Here is a 23,067-nt window from a genome sequence, read left to right as displayed (position 1 = left end):
AGATCACGCCCTGAGCCGAAGGCAGATGCTTAACGACTGAGCCACCCAGGCACCCCTAGAGGTTTAATAGTTTTTAGACCAGTAGCAGAGGTTACTTTATCTCAAAATACCTAAATCTGCACTTCAAGTAATGATTCATCATTTGAGGGGTGCCTTCATTGCCAACTAATTCAAGTAATGAGTGTATCCTTAGGTCACTCACAGTAGTGATATTAGCATATCTTTTCTTTTAACCAACACTGGTCTAATTTTTTGGAATAAACTAAATAAACTTTGGCAAAGAAAAGAAGTAGCCTTAAAAGGCCTGCTTTTGAAGAAGGTGGCAGCATTGAAATATTTTCTCATGAGTTCTGTTGACTTTTACATTCAATCAGTGATATTCACCAAATTCTTACAGAATGGCTTCCCTTGGGGGATTGATCAGGGTACCATCTTTTTGGTCCTCCCAGACCAGGCTAACTCCTTGAACTTTTTAAAGTCAGATGAACCTTGAGTACAGATTAATAGATAAATTAACACTGGAGACAGTTCCAAAGGTCTTTGGTTGTAGGCATTCCCTATTTCCATGAACCCTTCTGCCCCAACCATCTGACATTTATCATATGATGTTATTTAAATTCAAATATAGAAATTATTGTTGAATATTTTTTATAGCAAGGGTTTCATTAAATGCATTTTTTCCCATTAAAGTCCCAGAAATTCCCACTATAGGCATTGTGTATTCATAGTATAAAAGCTCACTAGGATTTTGGGTGTTGAGTAGTATTTTCGAAGCAGTATGCCTTTGGCAACACCTTAGTGAAATAGCTACACACACACACACACACACACACACACACACCAAACCATAGAGAAAGTTGAGGATTGAACAACACCAAAAACAAAGACTGATGCACACCCCATGGTGAGAATGTGCAAGAAAGCTTTGCTACCTGTAAGGACAGGGGGAGCCTTGATGACAACATGAGGTGGGAATGTAGTATTTCACTTACTCCATTAATTCAGAGGATCAAAGGATGAGTTGGTAGGGTTATCACTGAAATGAATTCCAGGCATATTTAATATTTTCATGTGAAGCAAAGAAAGAATAAGACTATATAGTTGAGTAGTAATTGATATTGGAGTGGGGAAGACCTTTAAAATCAAATGAACAAAAGTGGAGACCAAAAGAGGATATTTAATAAACTTGACATCATAGAAATCATGAATGTCTACATGTCAAACTCGCTATGCAAAAATAGGCAAGGGGCAAACTGGTTTAGAATGTACATATATTTTTATATTATATATACTTATGTATATATTTATGACATCTATGATAGGAAATGATTGAATTTTAAATATAAGAATCCTTGGGGTGCCTGGGTGGCACAGCAGTTAAGCGTCTGCCTTCGGCTCAGGGTGTGATCCTGGCGTTGTGGGATCGAGCCCCACATCAGGCTCCTCCGCTATGAGCCTGCTTCTTCCTCTCCCACTCCCCCTGCTCGTGTTCCCTCTCTCGCTGGCTGTCTCTCTCTCTGTCAAATAAATAAATAAAATCTTTAAAAAAAAAAGAATCCTTATAAATTAATAAGAAAAAACCAGAAAAAGTGCAGAAGCAGGTAATTCACAAAAGAAGAAAGTTGAATGATGAGCAAATATATAGTTAAAATATTAACCTGCAAATTTCACGAAGTTTGTTGTTTGGGGGAGGGGTCCTATCACACTGGCAAAAATGGAGAGGATTTGGTAATGACCTCTTAGTAGGTGAGGTGAGGAAGCGTACTCTCATTTATTGTTGTAAATGGGTACGACTTCTCTGAAGGCAATTGGCTGTATTTGTCAAAACCTGGGGAAAATCACACCCTTTGGTGGTGTGTAAACATTTACTGAGGTTGTTCATCATGGTAGAGTTTAATGTCATGGGAAGATGTTCGGGTTTAAAATGAAAAGGTGAGGGTCACCCGAGGTGGCTCGGTCAGTTAAACGTCCCACTCTTTTTTTTTTTTTTTAAAGATTTTATTTATTTATATGACAGAGAGACAGCCAGCGAGAGAGGGAACACAGCAGGGGAGTGGGAGAGGAAGAAGTAGGCTCATAGCGGAGGAGCCCGATGTGGGACTCGATCGTGGAACGCCGGGATCACGCCCTGAGCTGAAGGCTGACGCTTAACGACTGTGCTACCCAGGCGCCCCGGCCATCCCCCTCTTGATCTCAGCTCAGGTCATGATCTCAGGGTCATGAGATCGAGGCCGGCATGGGCTTGCACTCAACAGGGAGTCTGCTTGAGATTCTCTTTCTCCCTTTCCCTCTGCCCCTGCTCTCTCTGAAAAAATAAATAAAATCTTAAAAAAAAAATAAATAAATAAAATGGAAAGGCGGGCCACAAAACAATACCTATAGTGTGATCATTCTGTGCTTGAAAAGTGAAAACAGTGACCATGTGTACTTTTTCAATGTCTTCTTGGTGCTATTTTGGATTTCTAGACTTTCTAATGTGAATATGAATTACAGAGGGGAGCAAAAACTGTTTACTTCAAACATCTCTGATACAATGCATGCTATGTCATAGTGTATATATCCTCGAGGCATCAGAATGCCATGCGTGTGGTCAAGCAGAGCGGCGTACAAACGTGTTTGTATGAGTGTAGGAGCTAAGCTGCGGGGCACAGGCAACAGAGGGAGGGCTGGCCTCCCTGTGTGGAAGTCAAGTTTCCATTTGGACCCAAGAGCTGGATCTATTGAGGACATATGCACTGCCAGGGGGAAGTCCTTTTTTGCCCCTTTCCCTCCCCAGTTTACTTTGTCTTGGAAGAATAGTTAATATAAAAGAAGCCTGCATTAAGTTCAACCCTACACATCACCAGAATTTATTTATTAACTTATTGTTATATTGTTTTAGTTAAGGGACAGAGATTAAAAAAAAAAAAGACAAATCCTCAGTTCTACTCCTTTCTCAACTTGTCCCATAATATAATTTTCCAGTAGCCCTATAAAGGGGGTGAAACTGAGTCTAATGTTTAGATTGCAGTACCGTGAGGGCAGAGAGGTAAATAAGTGCGTGTAAAAATTGTTTTCTTGTTTTACTCGACTATTTTTCCAGGAACGGTTTTCTTTGTCGATGTTTTCTTACGCTGTTGACTTTGGATGTTATATCCGATGATGAAAACATTAATGTGTTTTTTTTTTCTCAATTGAGTAGGAAGTTGATATTATTCTGTGTTGTCAAGAAAGGATGAAGCTGCATTTGGATAAGGCCATTGCTCAACTTGCGTAAGACCTTTAACTCTATATACAATTTAAGATCTTTCTCTTTTTTTTTTTTTTTAAGATTTTATTTATTTATTCGACAGAGATAGAGACAGCCAGCGAGAGAGGGAACACAAGCAGGGGGAGTGGGAGAGGAAGAAGCAGGCTCATAGCAGAGGAGCCTGATGTGGGGCTCGATCCCATAACGCCGGGATCACGCCCTGGGCCGAAGGCAGATGCTTAACCGCTGTGCCACCCAGGCGCCCCTCAAATATACAAATAAAATCTTAAAAAAATAATTTTGAGATGCTACAGAAAGGATTTCTGCCCTAAGTTGGAGCATGGCTAAGATTTCTTTTAACTCAAAAGACTTTCATTCTTTGAGGAGAGATTGACTTGTATGTATTCAGCCCGACAGCTGGAAGAGTAATGAACTGTGGCTCATTGTGATGATTATTCCCATAGCTTCTCTAAGACTCAGCCTTCTCTGATTTCCCAGGGACCCTGGTACCTGCTCCCTGGTGCTCTGGTCACACCATGGCAGCCCTGTAATTGTTCACCCATCCTACTCTCTCCCAGAATACAAATCCCCCTTTTCTTGACAACAGTAGATAGTAGGTACTTAATATTTACGGTAGGGATTGGGGCAGGGGAGAATAATAATCAAAGGAAGGTCTTAAGCAACGAGAACAGCTGTCAGCATAGAAGACACATTGGCTGAGTGTCTTTCCTAACATCACTAGAAAGATGAATGTTCATCTGGCTATGGCCATGGAAAGCAGCATCAAATATGTCACCCAAAGGAAAGGATGCTTCTGCTTCTGCTGACATTGTCAAGGATAACGTGTGAGACCCCAAAAGGAGTAAGTGTTAGAGAGGTATCAGTTCTGCTTGCTTTGTTTGCCCACTGTACCCATCAGGGTTGATACTCTGCAGGTCACCGAGGTTTAGATGGCTGGGATCTCTCTCGCTGTGTTTGGAAGGGGTCTATAGCAGTGTTGAGAATAGGTAGAAGATTAGTTAAGGAAGACTGACTACCCATGGTTTGGTTAACTGTACAGTTTACCTGAGCTATAAATACAAGACAGTACAGTTCTGATACTACTTTTTGGCTTCTGCTCCCTAGAAATCACAGAACCACAGCTTAGTGTGGTTCACAGAATGGGGTCTGTTCTGTTTTCTTTGGGTCCAGTTCCTATTCCTATTTTGTTTTATAACTAAAATCTGCAGCTCCTCCTCCACGTTCTTCATTCTTCTTGCTCAGATTGTTCTACTCTAGAACACCACATCTTCATATCAGTCTCTGTTACAAACCACCTCATTCCCGGACCTGTTCAGGTCTTTGCAGAAAGTTCTGGCTCCATGTCTGCACTTGTGTGGAATCTTCATTGGTGATCCTTTAAAGACCTTGGTTTTCATTTAATATGCAGTGGATAAAATGCCTACCTCGTTTCCTGGGATGGATTCTCTGGGATTTATGGGGTCCTTACCGAGGTCATTGGGCTTGGTCCAGGGAAGGCGATGGGAGGAGGGCTTTTCAACTCTATGTGCTTTGGAACACCCAATGAAGGCCTCAGTTTGGACCTCAGTTGAAAATGGAATGTCGTTAGGCATCAACATGGCAACCAAGATTTTTCCCATCTTGGGCTATAAGACAGGTGGAGGGGGTGCTGCCTCAAGCGCTTTCCTTAAGGAGGTTCTGAAGTAAGGTCAGACAAGTCAAGGGTGTGTCAGCCCAAGAGAGGAAGACTATGGGGCATCTTGGTCCCAGACCACAAATGAGAAAGGCCTTTAATCCCAGAGTTTCAACACAATAACATTGAGATGGGAGATTGAACACAAAAATAACAAGGGGAGGTAGCTTTCTCATCTTTCCTCTCTTGCACATGTTTTAGAATTCACAGAAGTGTTTCAGGATTCACAAAATGCAGGCTACTGGCGTGTTGCTACCGTCATTTCTGTTTCACACAAAGAGATGAGCTCTGATAGGTCAAGTGACTTAGGTATGAGCTAAGCTAAGGGGAAGCTGCAGCTGGAATTAATCTATTCAATTCAATGTAGGCTTTAGCAAGTGGTTCTGGATGCCAAGACCATTTTGGGTGCCAGAAACACTGAAATGATGATCATCTTGTTGTCCTGCTTTTTCAAATACTATCTATGTGCTAATGATTGCCCAATTTTTATTTCCATCCCAGACCTCTCTCCCAAATTCCAGCGACCTCCTTGGTATCTGCACTTGGCTGTTTAATGGATGCTCAAGCTCAGTGTGTTGCATGAACTTCTGTCTTCTCCCCAGCCTACCTGCACACCTCTGTTGATGGAATTCTGCTCCAATTACTCAGCTTCACCTCTCCTCCCCAACTAATGTTTAATCTCCTGGGGGAGTCTCTTGGCTCTCTTTAAAACATACTGAGAATCTGAACACTTGTCCCCTCCCTCACTGCTACCCTCTCGGTCCAAGCCACTACTATCTACCTCTCACCTGGCTAATTGTACCTACCCACTAACGGGTCTCCCTGTCCCCTGCAATCTGTTCTAAACCCGGCACCAAATGATGCTTTAAAATTATAAGTCAGTGGTCTCTCACTTCACTCAGAGGAAAACTTGACTCCTTCCAATGTCCTCCAACAAGGTCCTGCGTGATCAACTTCTTCTTCCTGCAAGTCTTTTTTCAAACATTGCCTCCTCAAAGAGTCCTACTCTGGCCATCTTATTTAAATCATCACTCACACTCTTGTTTCCTTTTTTCTGCTTTGTTTTCTGCATTGTTCTGCTAACAAACCACACGATTTGCTTATTCATTAGGGGTATTGCCTGTGTCCTTCCTGTAGAGTGTAAGCTTCTTTAGAGAAGAGATATTTGCTTTGTCCATTGATGCATTCAGGCTTGAACAGTACCTAACAGGTAGTAGACACTCAGTAATTATTTGTTGAATCAGCTACTGCATGAGTAAAGACGTGGCTCGCCTGTCACCCATGCTTACTCCATGGGCCTATCTTTTTGGTAGTGAGCTGACAGGTGTCCCTCTGTTTGGCAGGGCAGGGAACAGCATGCATCTCAGAGCCTCTTCCTTCCTAGGAGGGTGGCTATTGGGGCAGATGAGCCTGGGGGCCCCTGATTCCTGATCTCCTTTCAAGCACTCTGTCTCCTGCCCCAGAGCTCAATATTGACACTGGTTTCTATCTTCTGGCAAACTTCTTAGGTCCCACGTGACCACCTGTGGCCCTTCATCCATATTTGAAGGGAGGCTGGCTATAAATGTCTCAGAACTTCTTGGGGGAATTGCACTCAAAGAATGGGGGAATTAGGGTATAGAAGAGGAAAAAGAAGAAGGAAAGAGAGGCACAGATGTGGACAGATTACTTTAAACCAGTGTCCCTTCTGGAACAGTGTTTGTGTTAGGAAGATGGGTCCCAGCCCCGGGGCTCCAGATATCCACCTTCTGTTTATCTACACCTCTTCTCCTCCAAGCTCTACCACATACCATGGGAGGGGCATTGTGGACAGGTTTCTAATTACTCGTATGTATGGACATCTCCAGCGGAGGCTCCTTTTAATTGGGAAACTGGACATTGTGTGAAAGAGGAGAGACACAGACAGCAGTAGTGGGTGGGTCCTAGCACAGAAGGGCAATTTCTCTTCCTCATATCAAATTGTTTCCTAAACCTGAAACTCCATTTTCCCACTCTGTGTTACAGAGCTAACCGAGCTTCCCAGCATGAGCTGGAGAAGGACCTGAGTGATAAACAGGCGGCTTACCGAATCGACGATAAATGCCACCACCTACGAAACACATCGGATGGTGTCAGCTACTTTCGCGGAGTGGAGAGGGTTGATGCGACGTAAGTCAGGCACGAACCACTTCTATGATTTCGATGTCATTTAATTCATTCTCTCCCCCTTCAAAATGACGCAGCTTACAGGTTAAAACGGAAAACATGGGAAGATGTGGGGAAGATAAAAGACACACCCTGCTTTGGACAAGTTTTCAGTAAGCATGCATATTCCTCAGTCAGGCCTTGACACTTGCCTCCTCTATTGTTTTGTAAAAGAATATTTGTCATTTACACTTATTGTGGTGAGCACTGAGTGACATAGAGAATTTTCAGATCACTGTGTTGTACACCTGAAAGTACTAGGACATTGTAAGTCAACCGTACCTCAATAATAAATATTTTAAAAAGCTCAAAAAAAGAGAATATTTGTTGTTTGAATTTCTAGCTGTGAAAATAACAGCAACTCGAAGCAGAAAACCTAGAAAACACAGAAAAAGCGTAAAGAAAATAAAGTGTTGTCAGTGTGTTGGATGCCCTGGATTCCGTGGGGTACAAGCTGCTTGTTAAACTGGTTCTACCAATGGTTTCTTTGCCAGGGCTCTGGATGCAGTCTTGGGTTCACAGTCTTTTTCCAGCCCGTCCCCTTAAAAAAAATCAACTTGATCGATTGAGGTGAAATTCACTTACACTAAAATGTGTTTGGTCTGAGCGTACATTTTGGTGAGTTTTGACACTTTCTATGCCTGTGTAACCATGACCATGGTCGAGATGAAGAATGTTTTTGTCACCTCAGAGAGTTCCCTTGTTCTCCGTCCCATGCTCACGCCCCTCCCCCGTTTAAAGTGACCCCCACATGGATTCTCTTTTGTGGGGCTGGTCACCCCCAAAGCAGCACCGTCTCTTAGCACTCCTGTAAATAGGAGCAGCATATGTCAACTTTGATTTTTAAATTCTTCAGTGTGAATCAGATTCAGACCCTATGTCCTAAGTGGTCCCCTTGAAATGCCCCTTACTTGGCTTAAGGTGAGCAAGAATCATCTTCCTCTTCTCCTTCTGGGGCAGGGGATGTGCTGTGATCAAACCACATACTCTGAGCACCTTGCCCTCCACCAAGGGCCTCCTCTATTTCCAGCATGAATTTTTAGCCATCCTTCATGGAATGTCAGGGTACGGAGCATGTAGGGGGTTATTTTGGGTCACTGTGGCCCAAGCTAACACCTCTAGTCAACAGTGAGAGTCTTATTTGATATCCCATTATTTCAACAAAGAAATGCCACCTGTAAGCCCCCATGCCTAACGTTAACTGTTAGTCCTTCCAAAATTGTTCCACACATGTAGAAAGAGATTTATATGTTTAAAGAACGGCATTACACGCATACTATTTCTATACTCCGTCTGATTTTTCATTTCACGATATATCAAAAACACTGTGAGAATATTCTATGGTATAAGTTTGCATGTTATATGGATTACTTATTTAAATGTACCATAAGTTACTCAACTTCACTTTTGGACACTGAGACTCTTTTCAGTTTTTCAAGGATAGTCATAAATATTGCTGAAAATTAATGTCCTCACATATACATTTTGGGGTGCATTATTTCCTTACGATAAATCTGTACATTGCTTGCTTTGGTAGCACATATACTGACATTGGAATGGTGCAAAGATGAGCATGGGTCTTGGGCAAGGATGTCACACAAATTCACGAAGCACTCCTTATTTTTAGCCCTAGAGATGTAAAGTAGAGCTCCGTGACTGTAGTTAACGATACCATGTTGTGTATTTGAAAGTTATTCAGAGAGTAGAACGTTAACAATCCCATGTCGTGTATTTGAAAGTTATTCAGTGATTAGAACGTAACAGTTTTCATCCGGAGAAAAAATAATTGTAACTATGTATGGTGATGGATCTTAATGAAATTTGTTGTGATAGTCAATTGGCAACGTAGATGTGTATCAAATTATTATGTTGCGCACCTACCTGAAACTAATACAATGTTATATGCCAAGTGTATCTCAGTAGAAATTTTCCATAAATGGAATTTCTGGGTTATACACATTTGATAGTATCTTGCTGTATGTTGTCCTCTAGCATTGTTCTACCGATCCAACATTCCTGTCTGCAGGATATGAGAGAAATCTTTTAAAAACATGCTCACCAGATAATTCTCATTCTCTTCAGTCTTTGCTGTTCTGCGGAAGGGTTATTAGTATGTTGCTGTTTTCGTTAGGACTCCTTTGATTAGTCCTGAAGTTGGGTATTTTCTCACATGCTTATAGAGCCAGTGAGAGACATTTCTTACAAGCCAAAATACCCATATTCTTCATCCATTCCCCCCTCCTGCCCCCTCCCTGCTGATTGGCAGAGGACTGAGTGTATGCTTTGGATTTACAGAAACTGAGCAGAAAAACAAGGAACAATTAAGAAAAGTTTTAAATAAGCTTTCCTCTGATGTTTACGTTTGATGCAATAAACCAGGATTCATTGATAGAGGGTTTCCCCTTTCACAAAATGAATGATCGCCTACAGACGGTCTAGGCCGATTCATCATTGTCACCATTGTATGGTTCTACTTTTTTTTCCAGGGTCTCAGTGCCCGAGTCCTGGGCCAAATTTACAGATGACAATATTCTCCGTTCCCAAAGTGAACGAGCAGGCTCTGCCAAGCTAAGAGACGACATTCAAAACCTCTTGGTCGTGACTGCCAACGAGATGTGGAATCAATTCAACAAAGTGAACTTGGCTTTCACCAATCGCATTGCTGAGACTGCAGATGCTAAAAATAAGATTCAGATTCACTTAGCGAAGGTAAATCAAGGGCCAGTGGTACCCCTTAGCTGACCTGGAGAGATAGAGCAGGGGGCTCTGGGACCACAAATCTCTCACCACTCCCGGAGAGATGCCGTAAGGCGCATGACCTCCTGGCCATACGGACGAAGAAAAATTAAAAACAGTACAAAGCACACCATTTATTTTAGCCAGGTAGCCAGGTGTCAAAATGAAATTGGAATCCACTGGTTTTTGGAATACAAAGAATGCACTATGCACTGAAAGGTTCCTAGTATTTAATAGAAACAAAAATATTATGATTAAAGTTTAATGAACCACTGTATGTAACTAGGAAGTGAATTTATTATTAGAACATATGGTAGGAATGTTTTCTGTTAAATTATTTCAGGCCCTTTCTCTGGAATACAAACCAAATACAGGAAACTATTAGGTGCTTCAAAGTGTTTCTGATATTGAACTTTTTAAAGCGCTCTAAGCCTAAGCATTTTACAGGGACAATAACATGAAGGATTTAAACAGAATTTGAGTGTTTCAGGATAAACAAGGAGCTCTTTCTTTCTTTAGCATTGGTCTTGGAGCTCTTACTATTTCTGTGGGTTAGGCTGCCTATAGGTTTTCGTTTCTTATTTTAAGAACCTGACACAGTCGGCCATGTGTGCTGGAAGACGGGATTACCCAACTGAGGGCACATGTTTTCTCAGACGGCAGCAATTTAAGTTTTCCCTTCTCGTGGTGTCTTCTTTGGACAACAAATATTTATGGGGCCAGACGGTGTGCTCCCTTCTGTGAAGGGCAGCGAGAAGCCTAATATGCAGTTTGGGTCCCAGGAAGCGTGTATCTGTGAAGATGTGCCTACTTAGGAAGAGCTCATGAACAATTAGTAACGATAGAAAATTACAAATGGCGCTTGCCAGATAACAGACGCAGAAAGCATTGTTGGGGTTCAGAGAAAGAGGTGAACATTCAGGTGGGCGACGTCTCGAACGAAGCCTTGGGAGGTAGCCCGTTGGAGGCTGAGTTTGGATCTGGGAGAGAAGCTTGCAAAGGCAGCCAGAGCCATGTTGTAGAGAACATCGATGGGAAGATGGTCACTGGGCAGTACGGAGCTATTCTAAAGGCCTCTAGAAGCCTGACCTGATGCAGTCCCTTCGTTCAACAAATTTGTATTTACTTCTGCATGAGTTCCCCGGGCTGTCCCCACAAAGCACTACAGACTGGGTGGCTTCAACAACAGCAGTCATTTTGTCATTTTTTATTTTTCACAATTCTGGAAGCTAGAAGTCCAAGATCAAGGTGTCAGCAGGGTTGGTCTCTTCTGAGGTCTCTCTCCTTGGCTGGAGATGGCCGTCTTCTCCCTGTGTCTTTACTTGCTCTTCTGTCCATGCATCTGTCTCCTAATCTCCCCTTCTTATAAGGACACCAGTCGTATTGCACTAGGATCGAGCCTAATGACCTCATTTTAACATAATTACCTCTTTCAAAGGCTCCATCTCCAAATACAATCATATTCTGAGATACTGGGGGTTAGGACTTCAACACAGGCACTTTTCTGGGGGTGGGGAGGAGGATAGCATTCAGGCCAGCACAGCTCCATTCGAAGTACTGTGCTGGGTGCTTTGGGGTATGCACCAAGAGCAACACACTGGCCCTGCCATCTTGTATCTTAGAGCGAGACGAGACCTGAAAGTAGAAAAGACCAGAAAGGTGCAGAAAGAACTCCTCAGAGCTGCAGATAAAACATTAAGTTTAGCAGAAGGAAGAGTTATTTCCACTGGTGAGAGACAGGGATGGCTTCAGGGGGCAGGGAGCCCCCGAGGCTGGCTTTGGTGATAGGAACAGTGCAATGATTTTCAGCAGGTTGTTGAAAGCTTGGGAGGGAGGTCAAAGCTTAAGTGACAGATTTCAGGGCTCCTGGATTATGCAAGTGTCAGATCCGTGAGGTTACATGAGAGCTCTGCAGGGGGAGAAAGGACGGAGCAGAGAAGTGGCTCAGGACAGAGTCTTGTCCTGGAGGTAGTGAGGAACAGATAGAGAGAGGCAAGGAATCAGGACAGCGGCTGGCCAGAGAAGACACACAGGTTTCAAGGAGAGGGAGACATCGGGGAGGGTTATTGTCGACTTTGAGAGTACAGTTTCACGAGGGCCACTGGGTCCAGGAATCCAGGGGCCACCTCGAGATGAGCTGGTGGAGAATTGCGAGTGCAGAGGTCAAGGTCGTAGAAGAAAGAAGAGTTGTCCGAGCATAGGAGAGGAGACCAGGGAGGGATGTGGGTTTATGCAGTTTGGGGGACCCTCCTTTAAGAAAAAAGAATATAAAATCAGGACTCCCAAACTGCCAGTGCTCCTCTCTTGCAAGGGAGACACTCAGAAACTTGAACTTGACTTGCCACAAGGCAAATCTTCCACTAGCAGGACAACATCTCTAAGACACTAGTGAGAAGACAAAAGAGGCAGGACATACCGATGTGAGGAGGGATGTAAGGGCCACGCACACCTCATGGCCTCACCTTTTTACAGAGTCGCGCACCCATGTGTGCTGTAAATATTTAACAATCAGTGATGGGGGGGGGGAGGAGGCTCCAATTTCTCGTATTTGCTCATTTCTGTGGTGTAGATACTCCCCGCCTGGCAGACTGCACCTGGAGTTGGGAAGAGACATACACAGTCAGCTCTCCAGAGATCCCCGGGGAGGGGGCTGGGAGGGAGCAAGGCCCTCAGAGAACCCACTTCCCCACTGGAGAGGCCAAGGCTGGCCTCAGACCTTATCAAGCATTTGCTTCTCTTCACACAGACCCTGCAGGAGATCTTCCAGACTGAAATGACCATGGAATCCATCAAGAAGGCCATCAAGGACAAGTCGGCCTTCCTGAAGGTGGCTCAGACCAGACTGGACGAGCGCACGAGGAGACCCAACATAGAGCTCTGCAGGGACATGGCTCAGCTACGGTGAGGCAGGAGTGGTCCCTCGGTGGGAGGGCCAAGCTTGGGGTGCTCCTTGGGGCAACCCACCAGCCCCATGGTGGCTCCATACTCTTTATGAAGGCGCTTTCCGCGTTCACACCGGCCACATGGAAGAGTCCGGTAGTGGTCATTGTGCAGGAGCCTTCTTCGGAAGTGTTAATAATTATTAATAAGGAGCGTGGAGTTTCGGTTGGGGAGGATGAATAAGTTCTAGAGATGAATGGTGGTGATTGGCACACCACAGTGCGAAAGTACTTAATGCCACCGAGCTGTGCACTTAAAAATAGTTGAGACGGTAAATTTTTTATGTTATGTACATTTTATCACAATTAAAGAAAAGGAAATTATATCAACACTCTATGCAAAAAAAAAAAAAAAAAGTGATAATAAACCCGAAGCCTCATTCAGTGGGACCAATGTGTCCTCTGGGTTCCTCTGTGCTTCCCTGGGGTCTGGAGTTTCCAGAACACCTCTCTTATAAGCAGCAGAGTGCATCGCTTGCTGTGTGGTTTTCAGGGCCTGGGACTCATCAGAAAACGGACTCGTGGTGCCAGTTCCATTGACCCCTTTCTATTTGTTCTCACCCATTTGTCCTCACTGGCCTCTTCTGGCATTTAATATCTACTCTCCTCATTAAGACGATCCTTGTGGTCCCCTAGGACCCCTTCAGGGTCACTTCAGTTTGTTGTGTTCTCAGTGGAAATCGAAAACAGCTGGCCTTCATCAAGCACAGCCCCCATAGACGCGGCCACAAGACTCTCATGCCGCCATTTATCTACCCAACCCTAGGCGCCTTTTATTATGATGATTTTAACTTTGAACATTCCTTTTAGGATGGGCTCCTTAGGAACTGGGCAAAGCTTTTCTCCCCCTGATGTCTTGGCTTCATTTCCCTTTTCCCAATATCGGCCAGCTTGCCTTTTCTTTCTGGATTTCTTCATGGCTCCTCTCAGGTCAGGAAATGCTTTATGCAGAAGCAAATCAAATTTATAGCAACTGGAGGAACAAAGGGGCCGCACTTGAACTCCAAATTCTTTTCTGGTGCCGTGGGGAAATGCCACTAGTCTCGTCTCCTATCTGGTTCCATGATGGGATTCCCTTATCGTCCCAAAGGATTGATCCTAGGGATAAAACAGCTTTAAGCCTTGCCAAGGAAGCAAGTGTGGGTTTCCCAGAGGGTAAGGGAGATCTTTGTGAGGCCAACAACGAGGAAGACAAGAAAGATGGTAAAATGGCAGGAGAGTCGGGCGCCGTGTATGGATCTCATTTTGTGCTGAGTCCCATCCTCAGCCCCTTACACAACCTCATTCATTATCTGCATCTCACAAATAAGGAAACTGAGGCAGAAGTGGGTTGCGTGACGTGCTAAGTAGAGGTACAGTTTGAGTCCCTGCTGGCCTCACTGCAGAGCCCTATTCAACCAAACCAACTGTTTGCTTCTGCTTCCCCCCATCCCCCCTTTGCATATATGGTGCTTTTGTCATAGTCCTATCATACGCCCAATCCCATCTGACCTTCTCAGCGCCTTTATGGAGCGGGTTGACCAAGCAGGTACGGTACCCCCATCTCTCTCTCACAGAGGATGAAACTGAGGGTCACAGAGGAGATCCTTACAGCAAAACACCCTACCCGTATAGCATGCATGTTGTCCGTGTTGGGTGCTAAGAAGAACACTCTAGAATATATGCCCGTGGATTAGCTGCATTTCTCCTCGTGGAGCTGTTGTTGTCTGGGCCTGAGCCATAGGCTGTGCACCCAGGCTGGCCACACGTTTCCCCAAGTGGCTTCCAGAGAACCCCTCTTCCCACACAGCCCGTTCATTATTTAGGATAAGCGGTCCTCCACTCCGGAGGTCAAGCAGGTGCCCCACGGCCTGGCCGCGGTGTCCACGTGCTTCCGAAAAGGGTGGCAGCGAGTCCACGGCCATCTGGCCAGTTAGGATTAGATCATGCATTGTGGCTTTCTGCAAATCTTAGTAGGGGAAGCTGAGCAAAGTTTCATTCTCTGAAAATTTCTGCAGAGTCACCTTAAGTCAAGATGGGGATCTCTCAGTTGTTCAGCCTGCCATCGGACAAGCCCGGGGCTGCTTTTTCAAAGGGTTTTGAGCAGTGGTCTAATTGGAGTTACAGACAATGAGCCATTGAAGGCTGCTTCTCAGAAGCTGAGTTTTTACTTTTATCCCCCTTCACAGTTAGCGGAATTTACTTTCCCGTTGCTTCCTATAGAATCCATGCTATGTCCATTTCCTCTGCTCCTTTATTGACTTTAGGACAAAACCTACTTTTGTTTCCATCAGGATTTCTTGTTTAAGTATCGTTGCCAAAAAGACCACGGACTCAGGGGAGCGAGGACAGAGAAAAACGGCAGTTTTTATTTCGAGACTTTTATTTTCATTTACAATGTTCTGAACGGGTTCTTTCAAAAGTAATTCTAAACATTTTTGGCATCTTTGGAGGCAGGCCAGACCAGGTTCTGCTTTGCTTCAATAATCTTGGTACATTTAGGGGGGAAAGAAAAAGGACGGTAGCTTTATTTGTATTTGAATGCAAGATGTTTTTCAGTTCTGTAATTTCCCCCCAAAATGAGCGGTTTCAGCAGAACAGCTCTCTGTGATCTCCCCAGAACAAGGAAGCCGAGGCAGAGATGTGGCCTTGAAAGATGGGTGAGAATGTGTTTCTAAGGGCACAAGGGGAGGGAATTACAGGACCTCCCAGCCCTCATCCCGCAGCAGCGGGCGGCAAGGGTGTTTGCTAGCCCCCCGCATTTTGTGGATCTTGAATTCCCTTTCCAAAAATTAAAAATTACAAAAAAAAAAAAATAAATCATTGATCTTTCAACATCTGTATTTCCAAAAGTTCCCTCCCGGGATAAATTTTCCACTAGACTAGTGTTTGTCAGCTAGAACTAAGGACTCATAGATCATTGTGCTCCGTTTCCTGCCTCTGGGTTTGGGTTCCTTTTAAAGCCCGTGGAATAGCTCCGGGGAAGGTGAGAGGCGGGGGCCGGTGCGATTATCCAGAACCTGGGGCCATAAACCCCATCAGTGGCACTGTTGCCGCAACCTCCCCAAACACCTGTTGCTTTGCTAGTGGTATTTTATACCCTGGGATCTTCCAAGAGACTCTCTTTTTAACCCACCTTGATCGAAGCAACAGCAGATTTTGTGTTTACCAATCGGAGACCAAAGGAAACTTTAGGCACTTTGGTTTCAGTTCCTCCCCTCCCCCCCCCCCCCCCCCGAAAGTCTTTGTTTTCTCAACAGTGCGGGGAGAGGCGCTGTGCGGGGGTGTTTTCCTAGCCTGTTGTTGCTTCTGTGGGCCTTTCGTGAGCACCTTGCGGCTTTCGGGCTGCCTGCAGGTGTCTTGAGAGTGGACCCCTCCGGGCTGGTGTATTTCCCAAGGACGCGTTTCTAGACCATCGCAGTCCGATTGCTGTGCTGTCCCGGCGAGATAAGTTTGCCCCGTTGCCCTGTTGCGGTGTTGGTCTCTAAAGGTCAAAGAGAGTTTAAGTCCCTCAAATTTGTGTTTCCTTTTTTGTAAAATACTTACCGCATTCTTCCTGGCTTTAAAAGTACCATGTGTTCATGATGGAAAAAAAAAATCAGAAAAAGGAAGTAAAAAAATAAAACCCATCTTGGATTCTTTGTGCCATCGAGGGTTGCTATCGGAGGTTAGCATTTTGTGATATTTGCCACCCGACTCGTGAACATGGATAAGCGGTCCTTATTGTGATCCAATTGTGATCGCGCTGCCTATGGGGTTTTCTATCCTGACTTTTTCTTTCTTCTTCTTCTTCTTTTTTTTAAGATTATTTATTTGAGAAAAAGAGAGCCCCTGCGCATAAGCAGGGGAGGGGAGGGGAGGGGAGGGGCAGCAGGACAAGGGAGGGGAGAAGCAGAGGGACAAGCAGATTCCTGCTGAGCCTGGAGCCTGATTCCCCTGGATCCCAGGACCCTGAGATCATGCCCTGAGCCGAAGTCAGACACTTAACGGACTGCGCCACCCAGGCACCCCTACCTGGACTTTTTCAATCAGCATCATATTGTGAGTTTCTTTCCCCACAGCAAGTACAAATTCTCTTTTTCCCCAAGTGTTGCTGGCATTGCTTCCATCATGTGGCTAGAGCATAGGTGATCATTAGGTACGAATGCTGTTTCCTCTTGTTTTCTCATACTACTACTCAACAGAAGATATCACTGCAAAGAAATGATTCCTTTGTTCTTTTATGTCAAACGTTGTCACCGTATTTTTCCCTGCAAGTTTTCTTGTTCAATTTCACAAGTAAGCTCGCGAGGCATTCTGATGTTAAAATGAATTCAAGGAATACAGATCTCTATGGAGTCCAAAATGAGAACCCCCTTCTCTGCCCTCTTGTCTCCCCTCCACTCAGCCTAACAGCGGCTTCCGATTTGGCGCATCTCCTTCAAAATGTGCCTTTAGGAAGAAGAAAGCGTGGAGGGTTTGGGGTAGAAAAAATTGTTACATTAGTGCCGTCTTAATATTCTGGGCCAGGCACTTTCTAGGCCCCTGTGGTGGGGTTGCCCGATTTTGCAAATCAAAAACCCGGGATGGCCAGTACAATTTGAGTTTCAGATAAACAATGAATGGTTTTCAGTATAAACATGTCCCAAATATTCAGAGAGACGGAAAGTAGAATGGTGATTGACAGGGGCTCAGGGAGACGGGGAGTCCGGGTGTCATGAGGACCAAGTTTCCGTTTTGCAAGATAAAGAGCTCCGTGGCTGGACCGTAGTGATGTTTGCACGTCAGTGTGAACGCAGGGAATGCAGCTGAACCGTTCGCCTAAAAATGGTTAAGACGATAAATTCTCTGTTGTGTGTATTTGATTGCAATTAAAAATAATACTTACACTAAAACAATTGCACATGTATTTGAAATTCAGACTTACCTGGGCATCCTGTGTATTAACCTGGCCACCCTACACGGTGCGGATTATAAATAGAAATGGTCTTACCCACGGGGGTCCTGGATGCTGAAACCAATATCCCGGGTCTCTGCTTCTGCCCTTTGCTTGCAGGGAGCTGAGCCAGTCGGGGCAGGAAATGGGACCCGGTTCCTTATTACGGCCAGTGAGACTCCTTATTTCCTTCTTGGTTTCCTGGATAACCGTGCAAAGCTTAATAACACATGTGGGCCTCGTGCCTGTGGAAAGGGCTGTTCATCAGTCCCCCAGCTCAGTTTCCTTGTCTGTGAAACAAGGAAGCTGGGCTTGATGACCTCTCACATTTATTTTCCAGCTGCTGAGTTCTGGGACGCTAGACTGTTGCCTTGCTATAATAATGATTTTAGCATGGCCTGGATATTTTTCTATGATGTGAAATCCCTTTCTATCCCTAGGGACACACATATCTTTATTGGTCATCGCTGCTGTTCTCTTTACATTACTGTATGTTTTAATTTTTTAATTAAAAAATTTTTTTTTTATGTAGGCTCCACATCCCATGTGGGGCTTGAACTCATGACCCTAGATCGAGAGTCTCATGCTTTACCGAATGAGCCGGCCAGGCGCCCCTGTATTACTGTATATTTTAATTAATTCCATGCACCTCCAGTCTGCTGATAAATGAATTCCCAAAGGAAGAAAACCTTAAAATTGAGTCACTAGTTACAATATGATAAATCTGGACTTGTGTTTTCAGCTGACCGGAGTTAGGCAAGGGAGCAGCATGGTAACTAAAAGCAGCCGATGGGTAGTTCTGTGCAAAACTGTAAGGAGAGTTATCTGAATTCCTTATACCTCAGTTTTGTCATCTGTAAAATGGAGATAATCATGGTATCTACTTCATGGCGTTGAGGATTAGATTGTCTGATCCTGTAAAGTACTTAGGGTAGATGTCTATATATCATGTATAGTGTATATATATATGATAAAATACTTAATAAATGTGTTGCTATCATTATTATTATTGTCTTTTTATAAACTGTCCCCTAATTTTTTTCTTAAGTAACCTCATAGTCATTTCTCCTCAATATAATTGGTCACATCAGTGGGTAAAGTTGCCCCTGCTTAATTGCTCCCCAGGAAGAGAAAGACTTTCTAAATATAAACACAATAGAAGAAATCACGAAGAAAGAGAAAGATTTGGCTGACTGTAAAAAATTGAAATCTGACATACAATAAAAACTTCGTAAGCAAAATTTAAAAAGGCAAAAAAACAAATTAGAGAAAATATTTGCCAGAAGCAAAGCAGACCAAAAAAAAAAAAAAAAAAAAAAGAATCGATATGCCTAATATGGAAAGAGTTCTTTGCAAATGAGTAAGAGAAATAGTAACAGTTCAGTAGAAAGGGAGCAAAGGAGAGAAGCAGTTCACAGAAAAAAATGCAACAAGCAACAAGGCCAGTAGACACTTAGGGAAGGTTTGCTAATAATCAGAGAAATGAAAATTGATACAATATTGACTAATATAATTTGAGGAGATGCTATAGGTTTTTCCATGAAATGAATTTTTCCTTTTTTGTCTTAATGAAAAATATGTCATTTTTTAAATCACAAAGTAATTAGAACTACAACCTGTTTCACTGTTTATATAGCTGATTTCAAGCCTTATCCTGTGCTATTAACGTTTTTTTTTAAATTTAATTTATTTATTTTTTAATAATAATTTTTTATTATGTTATGTTAGTCACCATACAGCATATCCTTAGTTTTTGATGTAGTGTCCCATGATTCATTATTTGCATATAACACCCCGTGCTCCATGCAATACGTGCCCTCCTTAGTACCCATCACCGGCCTATCCCAGCCCCCCAACCCCCTCCCCTCTGAAGCCCTCAGTTTGTTTCCCAGAGTCCATAGTCTCTCGTGGTTCATTCCCCCTTCTGTTTACCCCCCATTCATTATTCCCTTCCTTCTCCTACTGATCTTCCTGCTATTTCTTATGTTCCATAAATGAGTGAAACCATATGATAACTGTCTTTCTCTGCTTGACTTATTTCACTTAGCATAATCTCCTCCAGTTCCGTCCACGTTGCTGCAAATGTTGAGTAATCGATCTTTCTGATGGCTGAGTAATATTCTATTGTATATATGAACCACATCTTCTTAATCCAGTCATCTGTTGAAGGGCATCTCGGCTCCTTCCACAATTTAGCTATTGTGGACAATGCTGCTATGAACACTGGGGTGCATATGGCCCTTCTCTTCACTACGTCTGTATCTTTGGGGTAAATACCCAGTAGTGCAATTGCTGGGTCATAGGGTAGCTCAATTTTTAACTTTTTAAGGGACCTCCACACTGTTTTCCAAAGTGGCTGTACCAACTTGCATTCCCACCAACAGTGTAAGAGGGATCCCCCTTCTCCACATTCTCTCCAACATTTGTTGTTTCTTGCCTTGTCAATTTTTGCCATTCTAACTGGCGTGGGGTGGTATCTCAATGTGGTTTTGATTTGAATTTCCCTGATTACGTTTTTGACAATTGCAAATACGTTTAGTCTGGGAACTTGAGGCGTTGCCTTGGGACGTTGCTGGGGGGCAGGAGCATTATAATGTCAGGAATGCCCCGTTAACTAACCCCTCCCACCGCCATTGTGCTGAATTCTAGCCACCCTGTGAGGTTGGGAGTCCCCCTCTTCCTAACAATGAAAATAATTTCTATGCTAAAATACCAACGTAAGTTAGCCCAGCTAAGCTTTGATTTGTCCCATTTTTCCTATTTAAAGAAAGTCACATGTTTACAAGTTCCTCTCTTTTTAAAAATATAATAATTTAATATGTGTGTGTGTGTATGAACATTTGATGGCTTCCCTAAAATATGCTTCGTTTGCCTTTTGGCTTCTGGGCTTTGTAAATGGGAGTGGCGCTGGCCTGATTCTAGAACCACAGGGAAGCCCAAGGATTGCTTCCTCCGCACGTTTGTTCTGACATAGGGATGACCTGTGTGCTAATGGGGGCCCCGAGTGCACTCAGCCCAGCTGCTCCCTTCCAGTAGGAATTCAATATCCCTGCAGGCTCTTAATTCAGCACATATCCAGCCTCGGGACTGTGACTTCCGCTAACCTAACCCTGCGCTTCTGTCCTCACGCAGCCTTGTGAACGAGGTGTACGAGGTGGACGACACCATCCAGACCTTGCAGCAGCGCCTGAGGGACGCGGAGGACACCTTGCAGTCGCTGGTCCACACCAAGGCCACCCTGGAGCATGACCTGGCCGTCAAAGCCAACTCCCTGTACATCGACCAGGAAAAATGCATGAGCATGCGCAAGACCTTCCCCAACACCCTCCGGCTGGTGGGCTTCTGTTAGGGACCCCGCGAGGAGCTGGAAGCGAGGAACCAAAGCCCTGTGGAGGCTCATTTAAGCAGAGTGCTACTATATTCACGTATTAAAGGATTGTGTTGATAGACACGTACCAGCGTCCTGTCTTGGAGAGTCTTTTGTTTCCATCCAAACCTTCATTTTCTATGATTGACTAGGCTTCTGAGCTGTGGGAAGGATATAAAGAAATAGAATCCATCTAATAGAGAAGGTTAAAAAAAAAAAGATTATTTGTCTTATTCTTGTTGTTGTCTGCGTAACACGAATGGGCTGGAGAGGAGACATGTATTTCCTCGGAGGCGATGGGGGGCAGGAATCACAAATAGGGTGGATTTTCAGCTCTGCCGCAAAGGAAACCCAAGGGAAGGAGAAGGGCCCTTGGGTGTGTGGTGGTTGGGGGTAGTCTGAGCAAAAACAAGGGTGGAAAACTACACAGTATTTGGAGCAATGGTAAGGAGACCAGTTTGACTGTGAATCACAATGCAGGGTATATAACGTGGGGAGACCTTCACCTCCAGGTCAAGGAGTTGGGGGGGGGGGGCGGGGAGCTGACAGGCATCTCCGAGCAGGGAAATGGCCTTATGAAATTGCCATGGAGAAATGACATCAGAGTGACGGCAGTAGAACCAAAGGAAGGAGAAATGCAAAACACACTCTAACCAATCAACAGGACTTGGTAACTCTTTCCATGGGAACTGAGCGCAAAGGGTCCAGGACGACAGAGGCGTTGACCCTAGATGGGTTGCAAAATGGGGCATTGCTTAAATTCCAGGAGCTCCTGTGGTATCCCAGGGGTTATTGTTTACAGTAACTTTTTCTTGATTATAAATGAAAAACATTTGCATGACATATTTTGGAAATGGAGAACACCCACACACCAACTCCTAAAACACACACGTGACCATAACCCCCAGAAATGATCACTGAGGTTTGTCAGCATTTTATTTTCTGTGCTCTCAATCCCTTGGCTTTGACTCCATGTGTATATAATATTTATCTACACGTGTGGGTAATATGTAATGGTTATGGCTATTTACATATATACATACGTCCCTGGCCGTTCAGCCACAGCATCATTTTTGAAAACCTTTCCTTTCTACCTCCAAGAACCAAACATATTGCTCATGGGAACTTGAGAAAATACGGACAACAAAAGAAGAAAATAAATGTCTACTATATTTCTAAACGAGGTATTTTGATAGGCATAGATTTTTGTTTCTGTATTTATACACTGGTGTTCCTCTCAAAATCGGAATCATTTCGAATAAAGTAGGTAGCACTTTTAAAGCACCTACTATGTGTCCGATACTATTCTCAGTGCCTCATTCACCTCAACCCATTTATGCTTCCTCCACTTCATCATATGTACACTTTCCATGTCATTAAACACCTTTTCACAACTTCATTTTAATGGTTTTTTGATGTACCGTTGCATGGATATTCTAGAATGTTCTATAACCAATTTTTTGAAAAAAGGCTTTTTTACGGTGTGTTGTCATATTGCCTTCCTGACAGCAGTCTATGGGAGGGCGAGTCTTTCTGCATCTTTGATACTTTGTGATTTTTTTTCATTTTTACCATTTAATAGCATAAAAATGGTCTTAATTGCTTTAACATCTTGTTCTTTGGACACTAGTGATGTAGATAGAGCATTGTTCCCTGGGCCCTTGAGTTTTTTCTGTTAATTGCTTGTTTTTGTTATTTGCCTATTTCCCCTGAGTATTTATCTTTTTTTTTTTTTTCCATTTATTTTTGAGAGTTCCCTGTATATCAACCACAGGTCACTTTCGCCATAGGTACCGAACATGGATTCTTGATATGGCACTCGCCTTTATATTTTGTTTATGGTTTTTAACGTATAGAGGGTGAAATGTACACGTTTCCATTATGATTTATTTATGCCTTTGGAGTTACACCAGGAAAGCTCTTCCTCATCTCAAGAGTATTTACTTGTAATTTCTTTTACTTCCTCTAGTGTTTTCTGAACTTACATTTAACCATCTGGAATTGAACCTGATAGGATGTCGCCAG

At 43.7% G+C, this 23,067-nt stretch overlaps 1 protein-coding gene and 1 non-coding gene across 2 annotated transcripts in view; both read left to right on the top strand.

The window, feature by feature from the left end:
• TEKT3 (tektin 3) overlaps positions 1 to 21,121 on the top strand; it is a 28,885-nt gene extending 7,764 nt beyond the window's left edge. The window contains exons 3-7 of the mRNA XM_045778183.2: positions 3,182 to 3,252; positions 6,927 to 7,070; positions 9,593 to 9,815; positions 12,589 to 12,743; positions 20,808 to 21,121. Of these exons, the coding sequence (XP_045634139.2) occupies positions 3,182 to 3,252; positions 6,927 to 7,070; positions 9,593 to 9,815; positions 12,589 to 12,743; positions 20,808 to 21,024 (810 nt within the window). The 3' untranslated portion in view covers positions 21,025 to 21,121. The remainder of the gene's footprint in view (positions 1 to 3,181; positions 3,253 to 6,926; positions 7,071 to 9,592; positions 9,816 to 12,588; positions 12,744 to 20,807) is intronic.
• LOC123779789 (U6 spliceosomal RNA) lies at positions 8,628 to 8,731 on the top strand. Its single transcript, XR_015726807.1, has one exon. It is a non-coding gene; the product is annotated as a U6 spliceosomal RNA (small nuclear RNA).
• Positions 21,122 to 23,067: the final 1,946 nt, after the last annotated feature.

This window comes from Ursus americanus, chromosome 14 (assembly GCF_024610735.1).
Source record: "Ursus americanus isolate L20-20 chromosome 14, mUrsAme1.1.p, whole genome shotgun sequence".
In the NCBI taxonomy this organism is placed as follows: domain Eukaryota; kingdom Metazoa; phylum Chordata; class Mammalia; order Carnivora; family Ursidae; genus Ursus; species Ursus americanus.
This window is presented reverse-complemented; position numbering and strand designations above follow the sequence as displayed.